The 22,569-nt window shown below is 51.9% G+C and overlaps 1 protein-coding gene across 2 annotated transcripts in view; it reads right to left on the reverse strand.

Moving 5' to 3' along the window:
- The window catches only part of TARBP2 (TARBP2 subunit of RISC loading complex), a 79,865-nt gene that overhangs the window by 35,746 nt on the left and 21,550 nt on the right, over window positions 1-22,569 (reverse strand). For both annotated transcript variants that reach the window (XM_075337199.1, XM_075337197.1), the window contains exon 4: window positions 4,958-5,026. In XM_075337199.1, coding sequence (XP_075193314.1) covers window positions 4,958-5,026 — 69 coding nt within the window. The remainder of the gene's footprint in view (window positions 1-4,957; window positions 5,027-22,569) is intronic.

The following is a 22,569-nucleotide window of genomic DNA, read 5'->3' on the forward strand; positions in this document are numbered from 1 at the left end:
TAGCTCCCAGCTCCATTTGCTTTAATGGAGGCAGGTTTTTTGGCGAATAACTGTAAAGAGCGGGGTTAAAATTTCCCCTCGAAACATAGCCTATGACGCTCTTGGGGTCCAGAAGTGTGAGTGTGCAAAATTTTGTGGCTGTAGCTACGACGGTGCGGATGCCAATCCCGGACATACACACACACATACAAACACACACACACATTCAGCTTTATATATTAGATAGAGGTTGCTGTGCGTAGTTAGCAAGTATTTGTGTAGGGCGCTGTAAATGTTCTGGGTGTTGTCTGGGTGTGAGAGCGGTGTTGTTTGTGTGTTGGGTTGTGTGTGTTGCGTTGTTTGTGGAGCGCTGTGTGTCTGCAGCATTGTGTGTGTGTGGTGCTGTGTGTGATGCGCGGTTTGTATGGGGGTGTGTGTGTGTTTTGGGGGGAGGTATGTTTTGTGCAGTGTGTGTGTTGGAGGAGTAGTCCTGGGGGGAGAGGAGTATAATAGGAGGAGTAGTCCTGGAGGAGAGCAGGATAATAGGAGTAGTCCTGGGGGGAGAGGAGAATAATAGAAGTAGTCCTGGGGAGAGAGGAGTCTAATAGGAGGAGGACTCTTGGGGGGAGAGGAGTCTAATAGGTGGAGTAGTCCTGGGGGGATGAGTCTAATACAGACCTGGGCAAGGGGCGGCCCACAGGCCACATCCGGCCCGCCTACTCTTTGTGACCGGCCCGCCTGTCTTTCAGGGAGAAATCCTGCAGGTCCGCACAGTAAGTGCAGGCAGCGGAACACAGGAGTCTCTGCTCTGTTCCCTGCCGGCACTTTGTCAGTGACACACGCGCGCGCTCTGATGTTATCAGTACTGCGCTGCGTGTGTCATTTCAAAAGTTCCCACCCGGCAGAAGGAGCAGCACAGCGGGGGCCTTCACGGAGAGAAGCAGCGGCGGGGGCCCCTCGCAGAACAGCATCAGCACAGCCAGGGCCCGTATAAGAGGAGCAGCTCAGCGGGGGGCCTGTACGGAGGTGCCTGAGGACAGGGACGATAACAAGGGAGAGGTAAGTAGTGACTAATAAGCTGAGGAGCGGACAATGGGGGGGGGGGTTCTGGTGACTAATACTGGGGGTGTAGTGGTGTAGTTTTACAGGTGTAGTATATGGTGTTGTATATATAGTGGTGTAGTATATAGTGGTGTAGTACATGGGGTCAGGGGCGTAACGCCCGCAGAGGTCACCACTGCGATCGGGCCAGCAGGGTTATAGGGGCCCGGGAGCCGCTCTGCAGAGCCGGCTGCCGGGCCCCTATGTGTAGTGCCGCTGTGTAGTGGCCGACAATGCGACCGTCAGGGGAGCCCAGTGTCAGCAGAGGGGCCCCTGACCTGGAGAGGCCACCAGCCGTGTCTGAGCTGCAGCAGAGCAGGAGAGACCTGCACAGAAGACGGAATAATCCATCCTGCAGGACCTGCGATGACGTCACGCCCATGTGACTGTGTGGGAGGAGACACAGGAGGCCGGGCAGAAAGCAAGATACTGAATCCTAAAAGAGATTTGGACACATGATGACTTGTAAAAAGAAAAAAGAGGGGACATGAGAGGGGGAAGGGGGCTACAGAGTGAGTGGCATATGAGGGCTGCAGACTGACAGAAGGATGTGAACGGGTGCAGAGTGTTTGAGAGGGGTAAGTTGGGGTACAGGTAGGGTGAGATGTGTGGGCATGGTGTGTGACATATCGGGGTGTAGTGTGTGATCTGGGGGGTGCAGGCTGTATGGGGAGCAGGGTTTGTGAGATATGGGAGTGCAGGTTGTATGGGGAGCAGGGTATGTGAGATATGGGGGTGTAGTGTGTGTGATATGGGGGTGCAGGCTGTATGGAGAGCAGGGTATGTGACATATGGGGGTGTAGTGTGTGTGATATGGGAGAGCAGGGTGTGTGATATATGGGGGAGTAGTATATTACAGGTGTACTATATGGAGGTGTAGTATATTACAGGTGTACTATATGGAGGTGTAGTATATTACAGGTGTGCTATATGGAGGTGTAGTATATTACAGGTGTACTATATGGGGGTGTACTATATTACAGGTGTAGTATATAGGGATGTAGTAAATTACAGGTGTAGTATATAGGGATGTAGTGATGTAGCATATTACAGGTGTCCTATATGGAGGTGTAGTATATTACAGGTGTACTATATGGGGGTGTACTATATTACAGGTGTAGTATATGGGGTGTAGTAAATTACAGGCGTAGTATATAGGGATGTAGTGATGTAGCATATTACAGGTGTCCTATATGGAGGTGTAGTATATTACAGGTGTACTATATGGGGGTGTACTATATTACAAGTGTAGTTTATTACAGGTGTAGTATATAGGGATGTAGAGTGGTGTAGTTTATTACAGGTGTAGTATATGGAGGGGGTGTAGTAATGTAGTATATTGGGTAGAACTGAGGTAATTATATTAGTCCGGCCCTCTAAACCAATCCCAATTTCTCATGCGGCCCCATGGGAAAATTAATTGCCCACCCCTGGTCTAATAGGAGGGCGGGCACAGCGTGTGGGCGGCGTGGCCTAGCGGGCACAGCGTGTGGGTGGCGTGGCCTAGCGGGCACAGCGTGTGGGCGGCGTGGCCTAGCGGGCACAGCGTGTGGGCGGCGTGGCCTAGCGGGCACAGCGACGGTTGTCACTGTAATGACTCATTTTGGAGCAAGACAGACAGACAGACAGACAGAATAAGGCAATATATATATATATATATATATATATATATATATATATATATATATATATATATATATATATATATATAGATACTGGTCCACTTTGCTTTTGTCAAATATGCTAACATTAGACTATGTAACTGTTTTGTTCATAAATAGAGAATTTAAAAAAAAACCCATAAAATATGTAAAAAAGGTGTTATTGTCCGACTCCAGTTAAAGGGGCACTTTGCACACAACGACATCGCAAGCCGATGCTTGCGATGCCGAGCACGATAGTCCCCGCCCCCGTCACAGCAGCGATATCTTGTGATAGCAGCCGTAGCGAACATTATCGCTACGGCAGCTTCACATGGACTTACCTGCCCTGCAACGTCGCTCTGGCCGGCGAACCGCCTCCTTATTAAGGGGGCGGGTCGTGCGGCGGCATAGCGACGTCACACGGCTGGCGGCCAATAGAAGTGGAGGGGCGGAGATGAGCGGGACGTAAACATCCCACCCACCTCTGTCCTTCCGCATAGCCGGCGTGAGCTGCAGGACGCAGGTAGGAGATGGTCCTCGCTCCTGTGGCTTCACACACAGCGATGTGTGCTGCCGCAGGAATGAGGAACAACATCGTACCTGTCCCAGTCGCGTAATTATGGAATTCCCAGACACTACACCGATGATACGATTACGACGATTTTGCGCTCGTTAATCGTATCATCTAGGATTTACACACTACGATGTCGAGTGCGACGCCGGACGTGCGTCATTTTCGACATCACCCCTCCGACATCGCATCTGCGATGTCGTAGTGTGCAAAGTGCCCCTTAGGCTGCTTTCACACTTGCGTTGTTTTGCATCAGTCACAATCCGTCGCCTTGAGGAATTACGGTATCCTGCAAAGTATTTTGCAGGAATCTGTTTTTTCCCATAGACTTCTATTAGTGACGGATTGTGACTGATGGCCCTGCGTTGCATCCGCCGCGTGATGGTCCAGTCGTTTACTGACTGACCGTCAGGTGGTAGGATCGCACACTTTAACGTTTTTTGTGTGCGACGGATCCAATTTTTATTGTGAGCATGCACAGAGTAACAAACCATGATGGACTGTAAATTCAGTTCCAGCAGCAGGAACGATCAGCTGATCGCCCGGCGGCTGGCTTTTGTGCACGATCAGCTGATCGCTGGGTGGGCGCCTTTTCTGAACGATCAGCTGATCGCCCAGCGGCCGATCAGCTGATCGTTCACAAAAGGCAGCCGCCGAGCGATCAGCTGATCGTCAACAAAAACTGCGGATCATTTTTTTGCATCATCAGTTACATCAGTGGTGCCACTATCTGCAATGCATCCATTGCATCAGTCACACAACTGATTGTGACAGAAGCAAAACAACGCAAGTGTGAAAGCAGCCTTAAAAACTAAAAAGTGATTTTATAATAAAATCAATATTTTTTGACTGCAACACACAGTTTACACAGGGACATCTTTAGATTCTTAACACTGGTGGGTATAAATACATGGTGGTCTTGCCTACAGCATTGACCTGCAATATTCAGGTAGCATTTATTGCCCCTCATCTAGCCACTATACATAGAAATCGCAATCTAACAAATACAATACACAAAAAGGAAATTTACATTGAGGTTAATTCCACCGTCTTAGGGGTACTTCTCATATAGTGAGATCGCTGCTGAGTCACGGTTTTTGTGACCTCATTAGCGATCTCGCTGTGTGTGACAGCGAGAGAGCAACGATCTGAATGTGCAGGGAGCAGGGAGCCGGAGTCTGGCAGCCTGCGGTAAGCTGTAACCAAGGTAAATATCGGGTAACCAAGTGAGGTGCTTTGCTTGGTTACCCGATATTTACCTTGGTTACTAGTGTCCGCCGCTCTCAGGCTGCCAGTGCCGGCTCCCTGCACACGTAGCCGGAGTACACATCAGGTAAATAAGCAAAGCGGTTTGCTTATTAACCCGATGTGTACTCTGGCTAGGAGTGCAGGGAGCCATCGCTAAGTGGTGTGCGCTGGTAACCAAGGTAAATATCGGGTAACCAAGCTCTTGGTTACCCGATATTTACCTTAGTTACCAAGCGCAGCATTGCTTCCACGCGTCGCTGGTGAGATCTGCCTGATTGACAGCTCACCAGCGACCATGTAGCGACGCACCAGCAATCCTGATCAGGTCAGATCGCTGGTGGGATCGCTGGAGCGTCGCTAAAGTGTCACGGTACCTAAAGGACGAGAACAATCACGGCTCGCTTCTTGGGTTTACCTTGATAAAGGTGGAGAGGTCTCTGTCTTTAGTATTAGTTCTTTGGATGATTCTTCTGTAAATGGAGTACTATAGATGATAGAAAGACACATATATACTAATCACTGAATGCATCACCTTCTAGTGTCGCAAGAAACATGCAAGATTCAACATCAGCTCATTGGCTACATTCAGGCCGATCCGCGGCTATTTACGGACCTGTTTAGACAAAGCACAAGGCTCACAGATCGCTGATTATTCTCTGCCCATAGAATGTCATTGTCGTCAGCAAATCCTCTGTTTACACGGGACGATACGCTGATGATAATTTTTTTTCCATACCTTATTACCCTGACATTTTTTGGTGAGATGATGTTTTTCGATAATTTTTAAGCCTGCATAAAAATAACTGCACCCATTGAACAAGCATTTTGCGCATTTGTCAGGTGATTGCCAGCCTGTTTATTTGGGTCGATAGTTCACAGATTATTGTTCACAGAAATTGGCCATAACTCGAGAAAAATGTCTGTGACCTAATGAGTCACACAGTACGCAAGAAATAAAATAATGGGCCAGAATTGTGGCACAAACTACAGTGGCTTGCGAAGTTATTCACCCCCTTGGCATTTTTCATGTGAATTTTACCTTTTTTGAGGGTTTGCATCAGTTCATCTAAAGAACATGCCTATAACTGTGAACATTTGGTTTTTCTTTTTTATTGTGAAGCAAACAACACACAGGACAAAAGTGAAAACTTCAGACTGCATAAGTATTCACCCCCCTAAAGTCAGTACTTTGTGGAGCCTCCTTTTGCGGCAATTATAGCTGTAATTTGCTTTGGATAAGCCTCTATGAGCTTTTCACATCTTGCCACTGGGATTTTGCCCATTTCTCAAGCCAAAACTGCTCCAGCTCCTTCAAGTTAGGCCCCTTTCAGATATCCATGTTTAATCAGGTACAAGCCACACACATCGGTATGGTTATACGTGTGTCATGCGTGTGACAGTACCGGAGAAAACACAGGTCTTTGAAATAAAAAGATTTTCTATATTCACCTGTATAAAGCGCTGCGGTCTTCGGTTCTGCTGCCTCCTGCTTCTGACCTCCGCTCATTATATTCATTGATTATTCACTGCACTGAGGAGCTGGAAGCCGGAGCATCGCTGGAACAGCATCGCCGGTGACAGGTGAGTATCCAGCAAGCAGTGTGTGTGCAGTTACGCCCAGGAAGTCATTGGAGTTACCAATGAACTCTGATGAACCCGTGAAGCCTCCGTGGTGACATCCGCTGTAGCGCGGGTGTCATCAGAGTTCATTGGGAACTCCAATTACCTCCTGGATGTCACTGCACACACACTGCTTGCTGGATACTCACCTATCATCGGCGATGCTGTCCCCGGCTTCCAGGTCCTCAGTGCAGTGAATAATCAATATAATGAGCGGGGCTCAGAAGCGGGAGGCAGCAGAGCCGAAGAAAACAGCGCTGGATACAGGTAAACATAGAAAATCTTTTTATTTCAAAGATCCGTGTTTTCTTCGGTACATGTCACACTGATGTCACACAGATCACATCAGTGTGCGATCCGTGTGACACCCGTGCTGCCGTAGAAAAAATAGACATGTCTCCGTGCGGGGGTCACACGATCCGTGTGAAAACACGGCCATGTGAGTAACTCCAGAGAATAACATGGATACGTGCGTCATCCGTGTGTTAAAAATGGATGTCACACATACCTGAAACACAGACGTCTGAGAGGGGCCTTAGATGGTTTCCTCTGTTGAACGGAAATCTTCAATTTTGATCACAGATTCTCATTAAAGGACTGGGCTGTGACTAGGCCACGCCAATACATTTACACATTTTCCCTTAAACCACTGGATCATTGTCTTGTTGGAAAGTGAACCTCTGTCCCAGTCTCAAATCCTTGACAGACAAAGAATATTCCTCGTTTTCCCACCAACCACCTTCCCCTGGACTTGAACAGTTTTCCCTGTCCCTGCCGCATGATGCTGCCTCCACCACGTTTTACTGTGGGAATGGTGTTTTCTTGGGGTGATGAGCTGTGCTGGTTTTGCGCCAGACCTAGTGTTTACCTTAGTAGCCAAAAGAAGGGAATTTTGTTTACTTACCGTAAATTCCTTTTCTTCTAGCTCTAATTGGGAGACCCAGACAATTGGGTGTATAGGCTATGCCTCCGGAGGCCGCACAAAGTACTACACTTAAAAGTGTTAGGCCCCTCCCCTTCTGCCAATACACCCCCCGTGCTCCCACGGGCTGCTCAGTTTTGGTGCAAAAGCAAGAAGGAGGAAAAAATAATTATAAACTGGTTTAACTTCAATCCGAAGGAAACTCGGAGAACTGAAACCATTCAACATGAACAACATGTGTACACAAAAAAACAGGGGCGGGTGCTGGGTCTCCCAATTAGAGCTAGAAGAAAAGGAATTTACGGTAAGTAAACAAAATTCCCTTCTTTTTCGCTCTATTGGGAGACCCAGACAATTGGGACGTCCAAAAGCAGTCCCTGGGTGGGTAAAATAATACCTCGTAAGAGAGCCGTAAAACGGCCCTTTCCTGCAGGTGGGCAACCGCCGCCTGAAGGACTCGTCCACCTAGGCTGGCATCCGCCGCAGCATAGGTATGCACCTGATAGTGCTTCGTGAAAGTGTGCAGGCTCGACCAGGTAGCCGCCTGACACACCTGTTGAGCCGCAGCCTGGTGCCTCAAAGCCCAGGACGCTCCCACGGCTCTGGTAGAATGGGCCTTCAGCCCTGAGGGAACCGGAAGCCCAGCCGAACGGTAAGCTTCGATAATTGGCTCCTTGATCCACCGAGCCAGGGTTGATTTGGAAGCCTGTGACCCTTTACGCTGGCCAGCGACAAGGACAAAGAGTGCATCCGAGCGGCGCAGGGGCGCCGTACGAGAAATGTAGAGTCTGAGTGCTCTCACCAGATCTAACAAGTGCAAATCCTTTTCACATTGGTGAACTGGATGAGGATAAATAGAGGGTAAGGAAATATCCTGATTGAGATGAAAGGGGGATACCACCTTAGGGAGAAACTCCGGAACCGGACGTAGAACCACCTTGTCCTGGTGAAAAACCAGAAAAGGGGCTTTGCACGACAACGCTGCTAGCTCAGACACTCTCCGAAGTGAAGTGACTGCTACTAGAAAAACCACTTTCTGCGAAAGGCGTGAGAGAGAAATATCTCTCATTGGCTCGAATGGTGGTTTCTGAAGAACCATCAGCACCCTGTTTAGATCCCAGGGTTCTAACGGCCGCTTGTAAGGTGGAACGATGTGACAAACACCCTGCAGGAACGTGCGTACCTGTGGAAGTCTAGCTAGGCGCTTCTGGAAAAACACAGAGAGCGCTGAAACTTGTCCCTTAAGGGAACCGAGCGACAAACCCTTTTCCCGTCCAGATTGAAGGAAGGACAGAAAAGTAGGTAATGCAAATGGCCAGGGAGAAAAACCCTGAGCAGAGCACCACGACAGGAAAATTTTCCACGTCCTGTGATAAATCTTGGCGGACGTTGGTTTCCTAGCCTGTCTCATAGTGGCAATGACTTGTTGAGATAACCCTGAAGACGCTAGAATCCAGGACTCAATGGCCACACAGTCAGGTTGAGGGCCGCAGAATTCAGATGGAAAAACGGCCCTTGAGACAGCAAGTCTGGTCGGTCTGGTAGTGCCCACGGTTGGCCGACCGTGAGATGCCACAGATCCGGGTACCACGACCTCCTCGGCCAGTCTGGAGCGACGAGGATGGCGCGGCGGCAGTCGGCCCTGATCTTGCGTAACACTCTGGGCAACAGTGCCAGCGGAGGAAACACATAAGGGAGCTGAAACTGCGACCAATCCTGAACTAAGGCGTCTGCCGCCAGAGCTCTGGGATCTTGAGACCGTGCCATGAACGTTGGTACCTTGTTGTTGTGCCGGGACGCCATGAGGTCGACGTCCGGCACCCCCCAGCGGCAACAGATCTCCTGAAACACGTCCGGGTGAAGGGACCATTCCCCTGCGTCCATGCCCTGGCGACTGAGATAATCTGCTTCCCAGTTTTCCACGCCTGGGATGTGAGCTGCGGATATGGTGGAGGCCGTGGCTTCCACCCACATCAAAATCCGCCGGACTTCCTGGAAGGCTTGTCGACTGCGTGTGCCGCCTTGGTGGTTGATGTATGCCACCGCTGTGGAATTGTCCGACTGAATTCGGATCTGCTTGCCTTCCAGCCACTGCTGGAACGCTTTCAGGGCAAGATACACTGCCCGAATTTCCAGAACATTGATCTGAAGCGAGGACTCTTGCCGGGTCCACGTACCCTGAGTCCTGTGGTGGAGAAAAAACCGCTCCCCACCCTGACAGACTTGCGTCCGTCGTGACTACTTCCCAGGATGGGGGTAGGAAGGATTTCCCCTTCGACAATGAAGTGGGAAGAAGCCACCACCGAAGGCAAGCTTTGGTCGCCTGAGAGAGCGAGACGGTCCTGTCGAGGGACGTCGGCTTCCTGTCCCATTTGCGTAGGATGTCCCATTGAAGAGGACGCAGGTGAAACTGCGCGAAAGGGACTGCTTCCATTGCTGCCACCATCTTCCCCAGGAAGTGCATGAGGCGCCTCAAGGGGTGTGACTGGCCTTGAAGGAGAGATTGTACCCCTGTCTGTAGTGACCGCTGCTTGATCAGCGGAAGCTTCACTATCGCTGAGAGGGTATGAAACTCCATGCCAAGGTATGTGAGCGATTGGGCCGGTGTCAGATTTGACTTTGGAAAATTGATGATCCACCCGAAACTCTGGAGAGTCTCCAGGGTAGCGTCGAGGCTGTGTTGGCATGCCTCTAGAGAGGGTGCCTTGATCAACAGATCGTCCAAGTACGGGATCACCGAGTGACCCTGAGAATGGAGGACCGCTACTACAGTAGCCATAACCTTGGTGAAAACCCGTGGGGCTGTTGCCAGGCCGAATGGCAGTGCCACGAACTGCAGGTGTTCGTTTCCTATGGCGAAGCGCAAGAAGCGCTGGTGCTCTGGGGCAATCGGAACGTGGAGATAAGCATCTTTGATATCGATCGATGCAAGGAAATCTCCTTGGGACATTGAGGCGATGACGGAGCGAAGGGATTCCATCCGGAACCGCCTGGTCTTTACGTGTTTGTTGAGAAGTTTCAGGTCTAGGACAGGACGGAAAGACCCGTCCTTCTTTGGGACCACAAACAAGTTGGAGTAAAAAACCGTGGCCCTGTTGATGAAGAGGAACAGGGACCACCACTCCTTCTGCCTTCAGAGTGCCCAGCGCCTGCAGAAGAGCCTCGGCTCTCTCGGGAGGCGGAGAAGACCTGAAGAATCGAGTCGGGGGACGAGAGATGAACTCTATCTTGTAACCGTGAGACAGAATGTCTCTCACCCAGCGGTCTTTTATTTGTGGCAGCCAGGTGTCGCAAAAGCGGGAGAGCCTGCCACCGACCGAGGATGCTACTAGAGGAGGTAGAAGTCATGAGGCAGCCGCTTTGTTAGCGGTGCTCCCAATGGCCTTTTTAGGACGTGACTTAGACCGCCATGCATCAGAGTTCCTTTGTTCTTTCTGAGACCTTTTGGACGAGGAGAATTGGGACCTGCCCGCGCCCCGAAAGGACCGAAACCTCGACTGCCCTCTCCTCTGTTGGGAGAGGTTCTGCTTGGGCTGGGGTAAGGATGTATCCTTTCCCTTGGATTGTTTGATGATTTCATCCAGGCGCTCACCAAAGAGCCTGTCGCCAGAAATTGGCAAACCTGTTAAACGCTTTTTTGGAAGCGGAATCTGCCTTCCACTCCCGTAGCCACAAGGCCCTGCGGACTACTACCGAATTGGCGGTCGCAACTGCCGTACGGCTCACAGAGTCCAGGACAGCATTCATAGCGTAAGACGCAATTGACGAGGTCTGGGAGGTAATGGAAGCCACTTGTGGCGCGGCCGCTTCAGTTTTCGCTTGACCTGCTGATATAGCTTGTAGCGCCCATACGGCTGCGAATGCTGGGGCAAAAGAAGCTCCGATAGCTTCATAGATGGATTTCATCCAGAGCTCCATCTGCCTGTCAGTGGCATCTTTAAGCGAGGCCCCATCTTCCACTGCAAGTATGGATCTAGCCGCCAGTCTGGAGATTGGAGGATCCACTTTGGGACATTGAATCCAACCTTTAACCACTTCCGGGGGAAAAGGATAACGTGTATCCTTAAGGCGCTTAGAGAAACGCTTATCCGGACAAGCATGGTGATTCTGGATTGCCTCTCTGAAATCAGAGTGGTCTAGAAACATACTCTGTGTACGCTTGGGGAACCTGAAGCGAAATTTCTCCTGCTGAGAATCAGACTCCTCCGCCGGAGGGGCTGAGGGAAGAATATCCAGCAACTGATGAATGGATGTAATAAGATCATTCACTATGGCGTCCCCGTCTGGAGAATTAAGATTGAGAGCGCTCCCAGGATCAGAATCCTGATCAGCTGTTTCCGCATCATCAACCAGAGAATCCCCCCGCTGAGACCCTAAACAATATGATGTCGAGGGAAATTCTAAGCGGGCTCGCTTAGACGATCTGGGGCTAGGTTCTAAGTCCGAACCCTCCGTCTGGGATGTATGAGATACCCCGTGAGGACATTGTTGGTCCAACTGAGGGGGGTCAGGGAACAATGATTCAACAGAGTCCCTTTGCTGAGATACCGGTCTGGACTGCAAGGCTTCTAGTATCTTAGCCATAGTCTCAGAGAGTTGATCCTTAAAGGCTGCAAACTCAGTCCCCGTCACCTGGACAGTGTCAACAGGTGGCTCCCCCTGGGCCCCTCTTAGCAGAGGATCCGGCTGAGGAAGTGTCACAGGGGTCGAACACTGTACACAATGAGGGTCAGTGCAACCTGCCTGTAGCTGGGTCTTACATGCGGCGCAGGCAACATAATAAGCCTGTGTTTTGGCACCCCTGCCTTTTATGGGCGCCATGCTATAGTTTTCCCTGAGTAACACAATAGGGTATATAGCCAGAAAGAACTGTGCTCATACAGTGTAAATTATATACAGTACACAAATAATGTACCCATACAATACAGCACCATGGGGCTAGCACCACATGTGCTGTTTACCAGCCGCCTAAGCGGTTGTGAGGCCACCAGAGACCGTGTCTGGGTCTCCCATGAATATGTCCCTCTCTGCAGCGTCGGTGGAGCTGACAGGAATGGCTGCGGCGTCCTGATGAGCTGAGGAAGCTGTGGGCGTGGCCTAGAAAGAGCGCGAAACGGGCGCTCATACTGTGTACAGTGAGGGGAGTGGAGCATGTAAATCATACTCCAGCCCTCATTGCTGCTCGCTCCGTGCAGCGTCCCGCCCTTCCCCTGCCTGTCAGGGCTGAGGGCGGGAGAAAAAAAGGGAAACTAGGCCGCAATGAAGCCGGGGACTGTAGTAATAAACGCGGCCGCCGTAAAAGCGCGGTCGCGTGAAAGACCCCGGCGAACTACAAGTCCCAGCCGCGCCGCAGTGTCCCGTGGCAACGGCGGTCAGTGCGGTAGCCCTTACATATAAACACACTCAGCGACGCTGAGTGTGCAATGGCACATATAGACCCGGTCAGCGCCGCGGTCCCCGGTGCACTAGCACACCCAGCAAAGCTGAGGTGATGCCGTGCGCGGTCCCCATAGGGATACAGAGTACCTTTAAGATGCAGGGCCATGTCCCTGAACGGTATCGGCTCCTATCCATCAGGCTCCACAGGAGTTGTGGATGAAGCCCGGTCTCAGTGCCTGGAGACCGATAAGATCCCACTTCACCCAGAGCCCTAAGGGGGATGGGGAAGGAAAAACAGCATGTGGGCTCCAGCCGCCGTACCCGCAATGGATACCTCAACCTTAACAACACCGCCGACAAAAGTGGGGTGAGAAGGGAGCATGCTGGGGGCCCTATATGGGCCCACTTTTCTTCCATCCGACCTAGTCAGCAGCTGCTGCTGACTAATCTGTGGAGCTGTGCTGTGCGTGTCTGACCTCCTTCGCACAAAGCAAAAAACTGAGCAGCCCGTGGGAGCACGGGGGGTGTATTGGCAGAAGGGGAGGGGCCTAACACTTTTAAGTGTAGTACTTTGTGCGGCCTCCGAGGCATAGCCTATACACCCAATTGTCTGGGTCTCCCAATAGAGCGAAAAAGAAAGTTCAATTTTGGTCTCATCTGACCACAGCACTTAATCAATATTTTGGGAATCTTTTACATGTCTGACAATTTTTGCAATCAAAATCAACCCAACTAACTTTACAATATCCCTTACATTAAGAAGTAATTCTGAGGTTTTGTTGCTTTCTGGGTAAGAAGGGAATTTTGTTTACTTACCGTAAATTCCTTTTCTTCTAGCTCCTATTGGGAGACCCAGACAATTGGGTGTATAGCTTCTGCCTCCGGAGGCCACACAAAGTATTACACTTTAAAAAGTGTAACCCCTCCCCTCTGCCTATACACCCTCCCGTGGATCACGGGCTCCTCAGTTTTGGTGCAAAAGCAGGAAGGAGAAAACCTATAAATTGGTCTAGGGTAAATTCAATCCGAAGGATGTTCGGAGAACTGAACCATGAACCAAAAGAACAATTCAACATGAACAACATGTGTACACAAAAGAATAACCAGCCCGAAGGGAACAGGGGCGGGTGCTGGGTCTCCCAATAGGAGCTAGAAGAAAAGGAATTTACGGTAAGTAAACAAAATTCCCTTCTTTGTCGCTCCATTGGGAGACCCAGACAATTGGGACGTCCAAAAGCAGTCCCTGGGTGGGTAAAAGAATACCTCAATAAAAAGAGCCGAACGGCCCTCCTCTTACAGGTGGGCAATCGCCGCCTGAAGGACTCGTCTACCTAGACTGGCGTCTGCCGAAGCATAGGTATGCACTTGATAGTGCTTCGTGAAAGTGTGCAGACTAGACCACGTCGCTGCCTGACACACCTGCTGAGCCGTAGCCCTGTGCCGCAATGCCCAGGACGCACCCACGGCTCTGGTAGAATGGGCTTTCAGCCCTGAAGGAAGCGGAAGCCCAGAAGAACGGTAGGCTTCAAGAATCGGTTTCTTGATCCACCGAGCCAAGGTTGACTTGGAAGCCTGCGAACCCTTACGCTGGCCAGCGACAAGGACAAAGAGCGCATCTGAACGACGCAGGGGCGCCGTGCGAGACACGTAGAGCCGGAGTGCTCTCACCAGATCCAAAGAGTGCAAATCCTTTTCACATTGGTGAATTGGATTAGGGCAAAATGAAGGTAAGGAGATATCCTGATTGAGATGAAAAGGGGATACCACCTTAGGGAGAAATTCCGGAACCGGACGCAGAACCACCTTATCCTGGTGAAACACCAGGAAGGGGGCTTTGCATGACAGCGCTGCAAGCTCAGACACTCTCCGGAGTGATGTAATTGCCACTAGAAAGGCCACCTTTTGCGAAAGACGTGATAATGAGACATCCCGCAGCGGCTCGAAAGGTGGTTTTTGAAGAGCCGTTAGCACCCTGTTAAGATCCCAGGGTTCCAGCGGACGCTTGTAAGGTGGGACTATGTGGCAAACTCCCTGCAGGAACGTGCGGACCTGCGGAAGCCTGGCAAGACGTTTTTGAAAAAATACGGAGAGCGCCGATACTTGGCCCTTGAGAGAGCCGAGTGACAAACCCTTGTCCATTCCGGATTGGAGGAATGAAAGAAAAGTGGGTAAGGCAAACGGCCATGGAGAGAAACCGTTATCAGAGCACCAGGATAAGAAGATTTGCCAAGACCTGTAATAGATCTTGGCGGACGTTGGCTTCCTGGCTTGTCTCTTGGTGGCAATGACATCCTGAGATAACCCTGAAGACGCTAGGAGCCAGGACTCAATGGCCACACAGTCAGGTTGAGGGCCACAGAATTCAGATGGAAAAATGGCCCTTGTGACAGCAAGTCTGGGCGGTCTGGAAGCACCCACGGCTGACCCACCGTGAGATGCCACAGATCCGGGTACCACGACCGCCTCGGCCAGTCTGGAGCGACGAGAATGGCGCGACGGCAGTCGGACCTGATCTTGCGTAACACTCTGGGCAGCATCGCCAGAGGAGGAAACACATAAGGCAGTCGGAACTGCGACCAGTCCTGAACTAACGCGTCCGCCGCCAGAGCTCTGTGATCCTGAGACCGTGCCATGAATGCCAGGACTTTGTTGTGCTGTGACGCCATGAGATCGACGTCCGGCGTTCCCCAGCGGCGACAGATCTCTCGAAACACTTCTGGGTGCAGAGACCATTCCCCCGCATCCATGCCCTGACGACTGAGAAAATCTGCTTCCCAGTTTTCTACGCCCGGGATGTGAACTGAGGAGATGGTGGAGGCTGTGGCTTCCACCCACTGCAGAATCCGCCGGACTTCCTGGAAGGCTTGACGACTGCGAGTGCCGCCTTGGTGGTTGATGTATGCGACGGCAGTGGCGTTGTCCGACTGGATACGGATCTGCCGGCCCTCCAGCCACCGCTGAAAAGCCAATAGGGCTAGATACACTGCCCTTATTTCCAGAACATTGATCTGAAGGGAAGACTCTATCGGAGTCCAGGTTCCCTGAGCCCTGTGGTGGAGAAAAACCGCTCCCCACCCTGACAGGCTCGCGTCCGTGGTGACCACAGCCCAGGTTGGGGGTAGGAAGGATTTTCCCTGCGATAGAGGATTGGGAAGGAGCCACCACTGAAGTGACGTCTTGGTTGCAAGGGAAAGAGAGACGTTCCTGTCGAGGGAAGCCGACCTCCTGTCCCATTTGCGGAGAATGTCCCATTGGAGCTGCCGTAGATGGAATTGCGCGAACGGCACTGCCTCCATCGCTGCCACCATCTTCCCCAGGAAGTGCATGAGGCGCCTTAAGGGGTGTGACTGACTCCGAAGAAGTGATTGCACCCCTGCCTGCAGAGAAAGCTGTTTGTCTCGCGGTAGTTTGACTACCGCTGACTGTGTATGAAACTCCATCCCGAGGTAAGTCAGTGATTGGGTCGGTGTCAACTTGGATTTTGGGAAGTTGATGATCCACCCGAACTGCTGGAGAGTCGTCAGAGCGACTGTAAGGCTGTGTTGACACGCCACCCGAGAAGGGGCCCTGACTAGGAGATCGTCTAGGTAGGGAATCACCGAGTGGCCCTGAGAGTGTAGGACCGCCACGACGGATGCCATGACTTTGGTGAAAACCCGTGGGGCTGTCGCCAGGCCGAAAGGCAATGCCACGAACTGAAGGTGTTCGTCCCTGATGGCGAAACGCAAGAAGCGTTGATGTTCGGGTGCGATCGGCACGTGGAGATAAGCATCTTTGATGTCGATCGATGCTAGGAAGTCTCCTTGTGACATCGAGGCGATGACCGAGCGGAGAGATTCCATCCGAAACCTTCTGGTTCTCACGTGTCTGTTGAGCAGTTTGAGGTCCAGAACGGGAAGGAATGATCAGTCCTTTTTTGGCACCACGAACAAGTTGGAGTAAAAGCCGCGACCACGTTCCTGAAGGGGAACGGGGGTCACAACTCCTTCTGTCTTCAGAGCGTCCACCGCCTGAAAAAGTGCGTCGGCTTGAGCGGGGGCGGAGAGGTTCTGAAGAAACGAGCCGCAGGACGGGAGCTGAACTCTATCCTGTAACCGTGAGACAGAATGTCTCTCACCCATCGGTCTTGAACATGTGGCCACCAGGCGTCGCCAAAGCGGGAGAGCCTGCCACCGACCGAGGATGCGGTTAAGGGATGCCGAGAGTCATGAGGAGGCCGCCTTGGAGGCAGTGCCTCCTGCGGCCTTTTGGGGGCGTGACTTGGACCGCCACGCATAGGAGTTCCTCTGGCCTTTCTCCTGCCTGCTGGACGAAGAGGATTGGGGCTTGGCGGAGGGACGAAAGGACCGAAACCTCGATTGTATTTTCCGTTGTTGAGGTCTCTTAGGTCTGGACTGGGGTAAGGAGGAGTCCTTTCCCTTGGATTCCTTAATAATCTCATCCAATCGTTCGCCAAACAAGCGTTCGCCAGAAAACGGCAAACCGGTTAAGAACCTCTTGGAGGCCGAGTCTGCCTTCCAATCGCGCAGCCACATGGCCCTGCGGACTGCCACAGAGTTAGCGGATGCCACAGCTGTACGGCTAGCCGAGTCTAGGACTGCGTTCATGGCGTAGGAAGAAAAAGCTGACGCTTGAGAAGTCAAAGACGCAACTTGCGGAGCAGAATTACGTGTGACAGCATTAATCTTAGTCAGACAAGCCGAGATAGCTTGGAGTGCCCACACGGCTGCAAAGGCCGGGGCAAAAGACGCGCCCGTGGCCTCAAAGATGGACTTCACCAGGAGCTCTATCTGCCTGTCAGTGGCATCCTTTAGCGATGAGCCATCTGCCACCGATACCACAGATCTAGCCGCCAATCTAGAGACTGGAGGATCCACCTTGGGACATTGAGCCCACCCCTTAACGACTTCAGCGGGGAAGGGGTAACGCGTGTCAGTAAGGCGCTTAGTAAAGCGCTTGTCCGGAACCGCTCTGGGCTTCTGGACAGCGTCTCTGAAGTTAGAGTGATCGAAGAACGCACTACGTGTACGTTTGGGGAACCGAAACTGGTGTTTCTCCTGCTGAGACGCCGACTCCTCCACAGTAGGAGGCGGGGGAGAGAGAGATCCAACACCTGGTTGATGGACGAGATAAGATCATTCACTAATGCGCCCCCCTCAGGTGTATCAAGGTTAAGGGCGACGTCAGGGTCAGAACCCTGAGCTGCGACGTCCGCCTCGTCCTCCAGAGAGTCCTCAAGCTGGGAACCCGAGCAGCGTGAAGAAGTCGGGGAAGATTCCCAGCGAGCCCGCTTAGCCTGTCTAGGACTGTGGTCCTGGCAGGAGTTCTCCGCATGGGACCTAGGGCCCAAACTGGGAGCGCGCTGCGGCTCAGACCGAGAGGGGCCTGGAGGTGACGATCCAACAGGGGCCGGGGCCTGTGTAAGGACCGGTCTGGACTGCAAAGCTTCTAGCAGCTTGGCAGACCATTTGTCCATAGACTGAGCCATGGATTGTGAAAGTGACTCAGAGAGTTTCTCAGCAAAAGAGGAGAACTCTGTCCCTGCCGCCTGGACAGGGGGAGCAGGGGGGTCTACATGAGCCGAGGGGTCCACTAGTGACCGAGGCTCCGGCTGAGCAAGTGAAACAGGGGTCGAGCATTGCTCACAGTGAGGGTAGGTGGAACCCGCAGGTAACATAGCCCCACAAGAGGTACAGGCCGCAAAAAACCCCTGTGCCTTAACAGCTTTGCTCCTTGTGGACGACATGCTGTTGTCTCCTAGGAGAATGATCACTGAAGGTATATGGGCAAAAACAGGGTATACAGCCCGACCGAACAGAAATATATATATAAATACGTATCTATTCCGGCACCCTGGGGGGGGACCAGCACCGGGTGACCGGTGTGGCTTACCGACCGCTAACAAGCGGAGTGTGTGCCTCCAGATTCCCAGCTTTAGGTCCCCTGGAGCTGCAGAGCTGTTCCTGAGAATCCTCCACCGGCAGAATGCCCAAAAAATGGCTGCCGGAGATCTCAGGGAAGGAGTGGAGCCGTGGACGGCGCCAGGAAAGTGCGGGAATCTGGGGTCCCCACAGTGATCAGTGAGGGGGGAGGAAACATGCAGGATGCTCCAGCCCTCACCTCCGACGTCAGGTCGGCAGTCCCGCCCTTACCCCTGACAGGCAGGCCCGGGGGCGGGATTTTTGCGACTAGGCCGCGATGAAGCCGGGGACTAAATTTGAGACAGCGCCCGACAAGCAGGCACGGTCGGCGCGGAAGTCCGCCGGTCTTCTCAATTCAGCAGCTGCCGCAGCATCCGGGAAGAAGGTGCGCTCCTGCATATTCCCCAATGGGGACACAGAGTACCTTAGAGTTGCAGGGCCCGGTCCCTGAGGTTGAATAGACTCCGGTCCGGCAGATTCCCACAGGGGCTGCGGAGGGAGCATGGTCCCAGTAAATGGCTGACCGTTCAGGATCCCACTTCTCCCAGAGCCGCTAAGGGATGGTGAAGGAGACGGCATGAGGCTCCGGCCTTTGTACCCGCAATGGGTACCTCAACCTTAACAACACCGCCGACATAGTGGGGTGAGAAGGGAACATGCCGGGGGCCCCGTGGGGGCCCTCTTTTCTTCCAACCGACATAACTAATATGAGAATGCATGAGTGGATGTGTGCCTCCTTCCACACAAAGCATAAAACTGAGGAGCCCGTGATCCACGGGATGGTGTATAGGCAGAGGGGAGGGGTTACACTTTTTAAAGTGTAATACTTTGTGTGGCCTCCGGAGGCAGAAGCTATACACCCAATTGTCTGGGTCTCCCAATGGAGCGACAAAGAAATACTCGATCTCCTTACTTAAACAGTACCTGTCAACAGGTCAAAGTGACCAAGTTTTGCTCAAAGTATATTCCCGCTGCTCAGTATTCTATTTTATTTTTTCTAATTCACCACAGTTCCACAGATACAGGGCCTTTCCATTTAGTGTTAGTTTTTCAGTTTGTTTGCCATTTTGTTTTACCAAGGGGGCGGTGCTCACAGAATAAATATGCACAGCAGACTAAAGACACGCCCCCAGAAAAATCTAAAAATCTTGTGAGCCATGCCCCTTAGGAAATGTGCAATAGGATAAAGAGTTGCACACAAGTCACAATGTGTAGGGGAATGATGAAAAGCAGAACTGCTCTGGGAATACTAGACTGAAAAATACAATGAACTACCTGAAAAAATGAAAAACATGAAAAATGAAATATGCATAACTGCTATGAATAATAGGAATATAATAGATGTTTAGCCATTGTAGTGATCAATGCAAAAGAGCCCCTAAACCAACGCCAAGGTAATCTCTATTTTTGGGGTCCCTAGCCTATATGTAACCTCACCTGCAGTTAAAAAACTTACTCTGTATGGGAAGCAAAGGACCAAGCTATATATGTGAAGTGAAACAAATGGCTGTAGGTGGGGCCGGGTTCTTAGACAAAAAGTGCATACTAACTAAAGAATGTATGTCTGTAACACCATGGTGTGAACAAGGTGCAAGACAAAAAACATAACTATGCAATAGGATAAAGAGTCACAATTCACAATCTATATGGGAATGATGAAAAGAAAAACTGCTATGGGAATACTAGACTGAAAAATACAATAAACTATATGAAAAAGTGAAAAAAAGAATTTTGTTTACTTACCGTAAATTCTTTTTCTTATAGTCCCGACATGGGAGACCCAGCACCCTCCCTGTTGCCTGTTGGCAGTTCTTGTTCCGTGTGTTTTCACCGGCTGTTGTTGTAGACAGAGGTTCCGGTTATTCCGGGTTTTACTCTATCTCTACTTGTGGGTGGATGTCCTCCTTCAGCTTTTGCACTAAACTGGCTAGATGTGAGTCATCCAGGGGGTGTATATGCTCGGAGGGAGGAGCTACACTTTTTAGTGTAGTACTTTGTGTGTCCTCCGGAGGCAGAAGCTATACACCCATGGTCTGGGTCTCCCATGTCGGAACTATAAGAAAAAGAATTTACGGTAAGTAAACAAAATTCTCTTTTTTTCTTCATCGTTCCTTATGGGAGACCCAGACCATGGGACGTCTCAAAGCAGTCCATGGGCGGGAAATAAATAGAAACTGAGAAGTAGGCAAAACCTAACTTCACAAATGGGCGACAGCCGCCTGAAGGATGCGTCTGCCCAAGCTCGCATCTGCCGAAGCATGAGCATGCACTTGTTAGTGCTTCGAAAAGGTGTGCAGACTAGACCAAGTGGCAGCCTGACAGACCTGCTGAGCCGTAGCCTGGTGCCTGAAAGCCCAAGAGGCACCGACAGCTCTGGTCGAGTGTGCCCTAATCCCCGGCGGGGGAGGCACCTGAGAACATTGGTAGGCATTGGATATGGCCGACCTAATCCAACGAGCTAGGGTCGGTTTAGAAGCCGAGAGACCCTTGCGCTGACCTGTGGTCAGCACAAAAAGAGAGGTGCACCGCCTAAGGGCAGCGGTGCGTGACACATAGATCCGGAGCGCTCGCACCAAATCTAAAGTATGCAACGCTTTCTCAAAGCGATGCACAGGGCCCGGACAAAGGGAAGGCAATGAAATGTCCTGATTAAGGTGGAAAGGAGACACCACCTTAGGGAGAAAGTCCGGAGTCGGACGGAGAACCACCTTGTCTTGGTGACAAACCAAAAAGGGTGACTCCGAAGAGAGCGCAGCCAAATCAGAGACTCTCCTGAGAGAAGTTATGGCCACCAGAAAGACCACTTTCTGTGAAAGGCGAAACAAAGAAACCTCCCTAAGAGGCTCAAAGGGGGGTTTCTGTAAGGCCGTGAGGACCAGGTTGAGGTCCCAGGGATCCAGAGGCCGCCGGTAAGGCGGAATGATGTGAGATGCGCCCTGCATGAAGGTGCGCACCTGGGCCAGTCGGGCGATACGCCGCTGGAATAACACTGACAGAGCCGAGACCTGTCCCTTGAGGGAATTGAGGGATAGTCCTAGCTGCAGACCGGACTGTAGAAAGGACAGGATGGTCGGCAAGGAAAACGGCCAAGGAGCATGGCCGGAAGAGCGACACCAGGACAGGAAAATTCTCCAAGTCCTGTGGTAAATCCTGGCCGAGGAAGACTTCCGAGCCTGAGTCATAGTAGAGATGACCTCGGAAGGAATGCCTGAAGCCGTCAGGATCCAGGACTCAAGAGCCACGCCGTCAATCTGAGAGCCGCAGAATTCTGGCGGAAAAACAGACCTTGTGAGAGAAGGTCTGGGCGGTCCGGGAGATGCCACGGCACCTCTACGGACAGACGGAGCAGGTCTGGGTACCAAGCTCGTCTGGGCCAGTCTGGAGCAATGATTATGACCAGACAGCCCTCCATTCTGATCTTGTGCAGGACTCTGGGCAAGAGAGCTAGAGGGGGAAACACGTAGGCCAGAGGGAACTGGGACCAATCTTGAACCAGCGCGTCCGCCGCCAAGGCCTGAGGATCGTGGGAGCGAGCCACGTAAACCGGGACCTTGTTGTTGTGCCGGGATGCCATTAGATCCACTTCCGGAGTGCCCCACTTGCGACAGATTGACCGGAACACTGCCGGATGCAGGGCCCACTCGCCGCTGTCCACGGTTTGACGGCTGAGATAATCTGCCTCCCAGTTTTCTACGCCTGGGATGTGGACTGCGGATATGGTGGACTTGGAGTCCTCCGTCCACTGAAGGATACGTTGAACTTCCAACATTGCCAGGCGGCTGCGTGTCCCGCCTTGGTGATTGATGTAGGCAACTGCTGTCGCGTTGTCTGACTGGACTCGAATGTGCTTGCCCGCCAACAGGTGGTGAAAAGCTACGAGAGCTAGGAGCACAGCTCTGATTTCCAGCACATTGATCGAGAGGGCTGATTCGGATGGAGTCCAAGTGCCCTGTGCTCGGTGGTGGAGAAACACTGCTCCCCAGCCGGATAGACTGGCATCCGTGGTGAGAATCACCCAGGACGGGGCCAGAAAGGAGCGTCCCTGGGACAGAGAGAGGGGCCGAAGCCACCAGTGAAGAGAGCTCCTGGTCTGTGGCGACAGAGCCACTAGCCTGTGCAAGGAAGAGGTCCGCTTGTCCCAACAGCGGAGGATGTCCAGCTGCAGGGGACGCAGATGGCACTGGG

This window comes from Anomaloglossus baeobatrachus, chromosome 2 (assembly GCF_048569485.1).
Source record: "Anomaloglossus baeobatrachus isolate aAnoBae1 chromosome 2, aAnoBae1.hap1, whole genome shotgun sequence".
NCBI lineage: Eukaryota > Metazoa > Chordata > Amphibia > Anura > Aromobatidae > Anomaloglossus > Anomaloglossus baeobatrachus.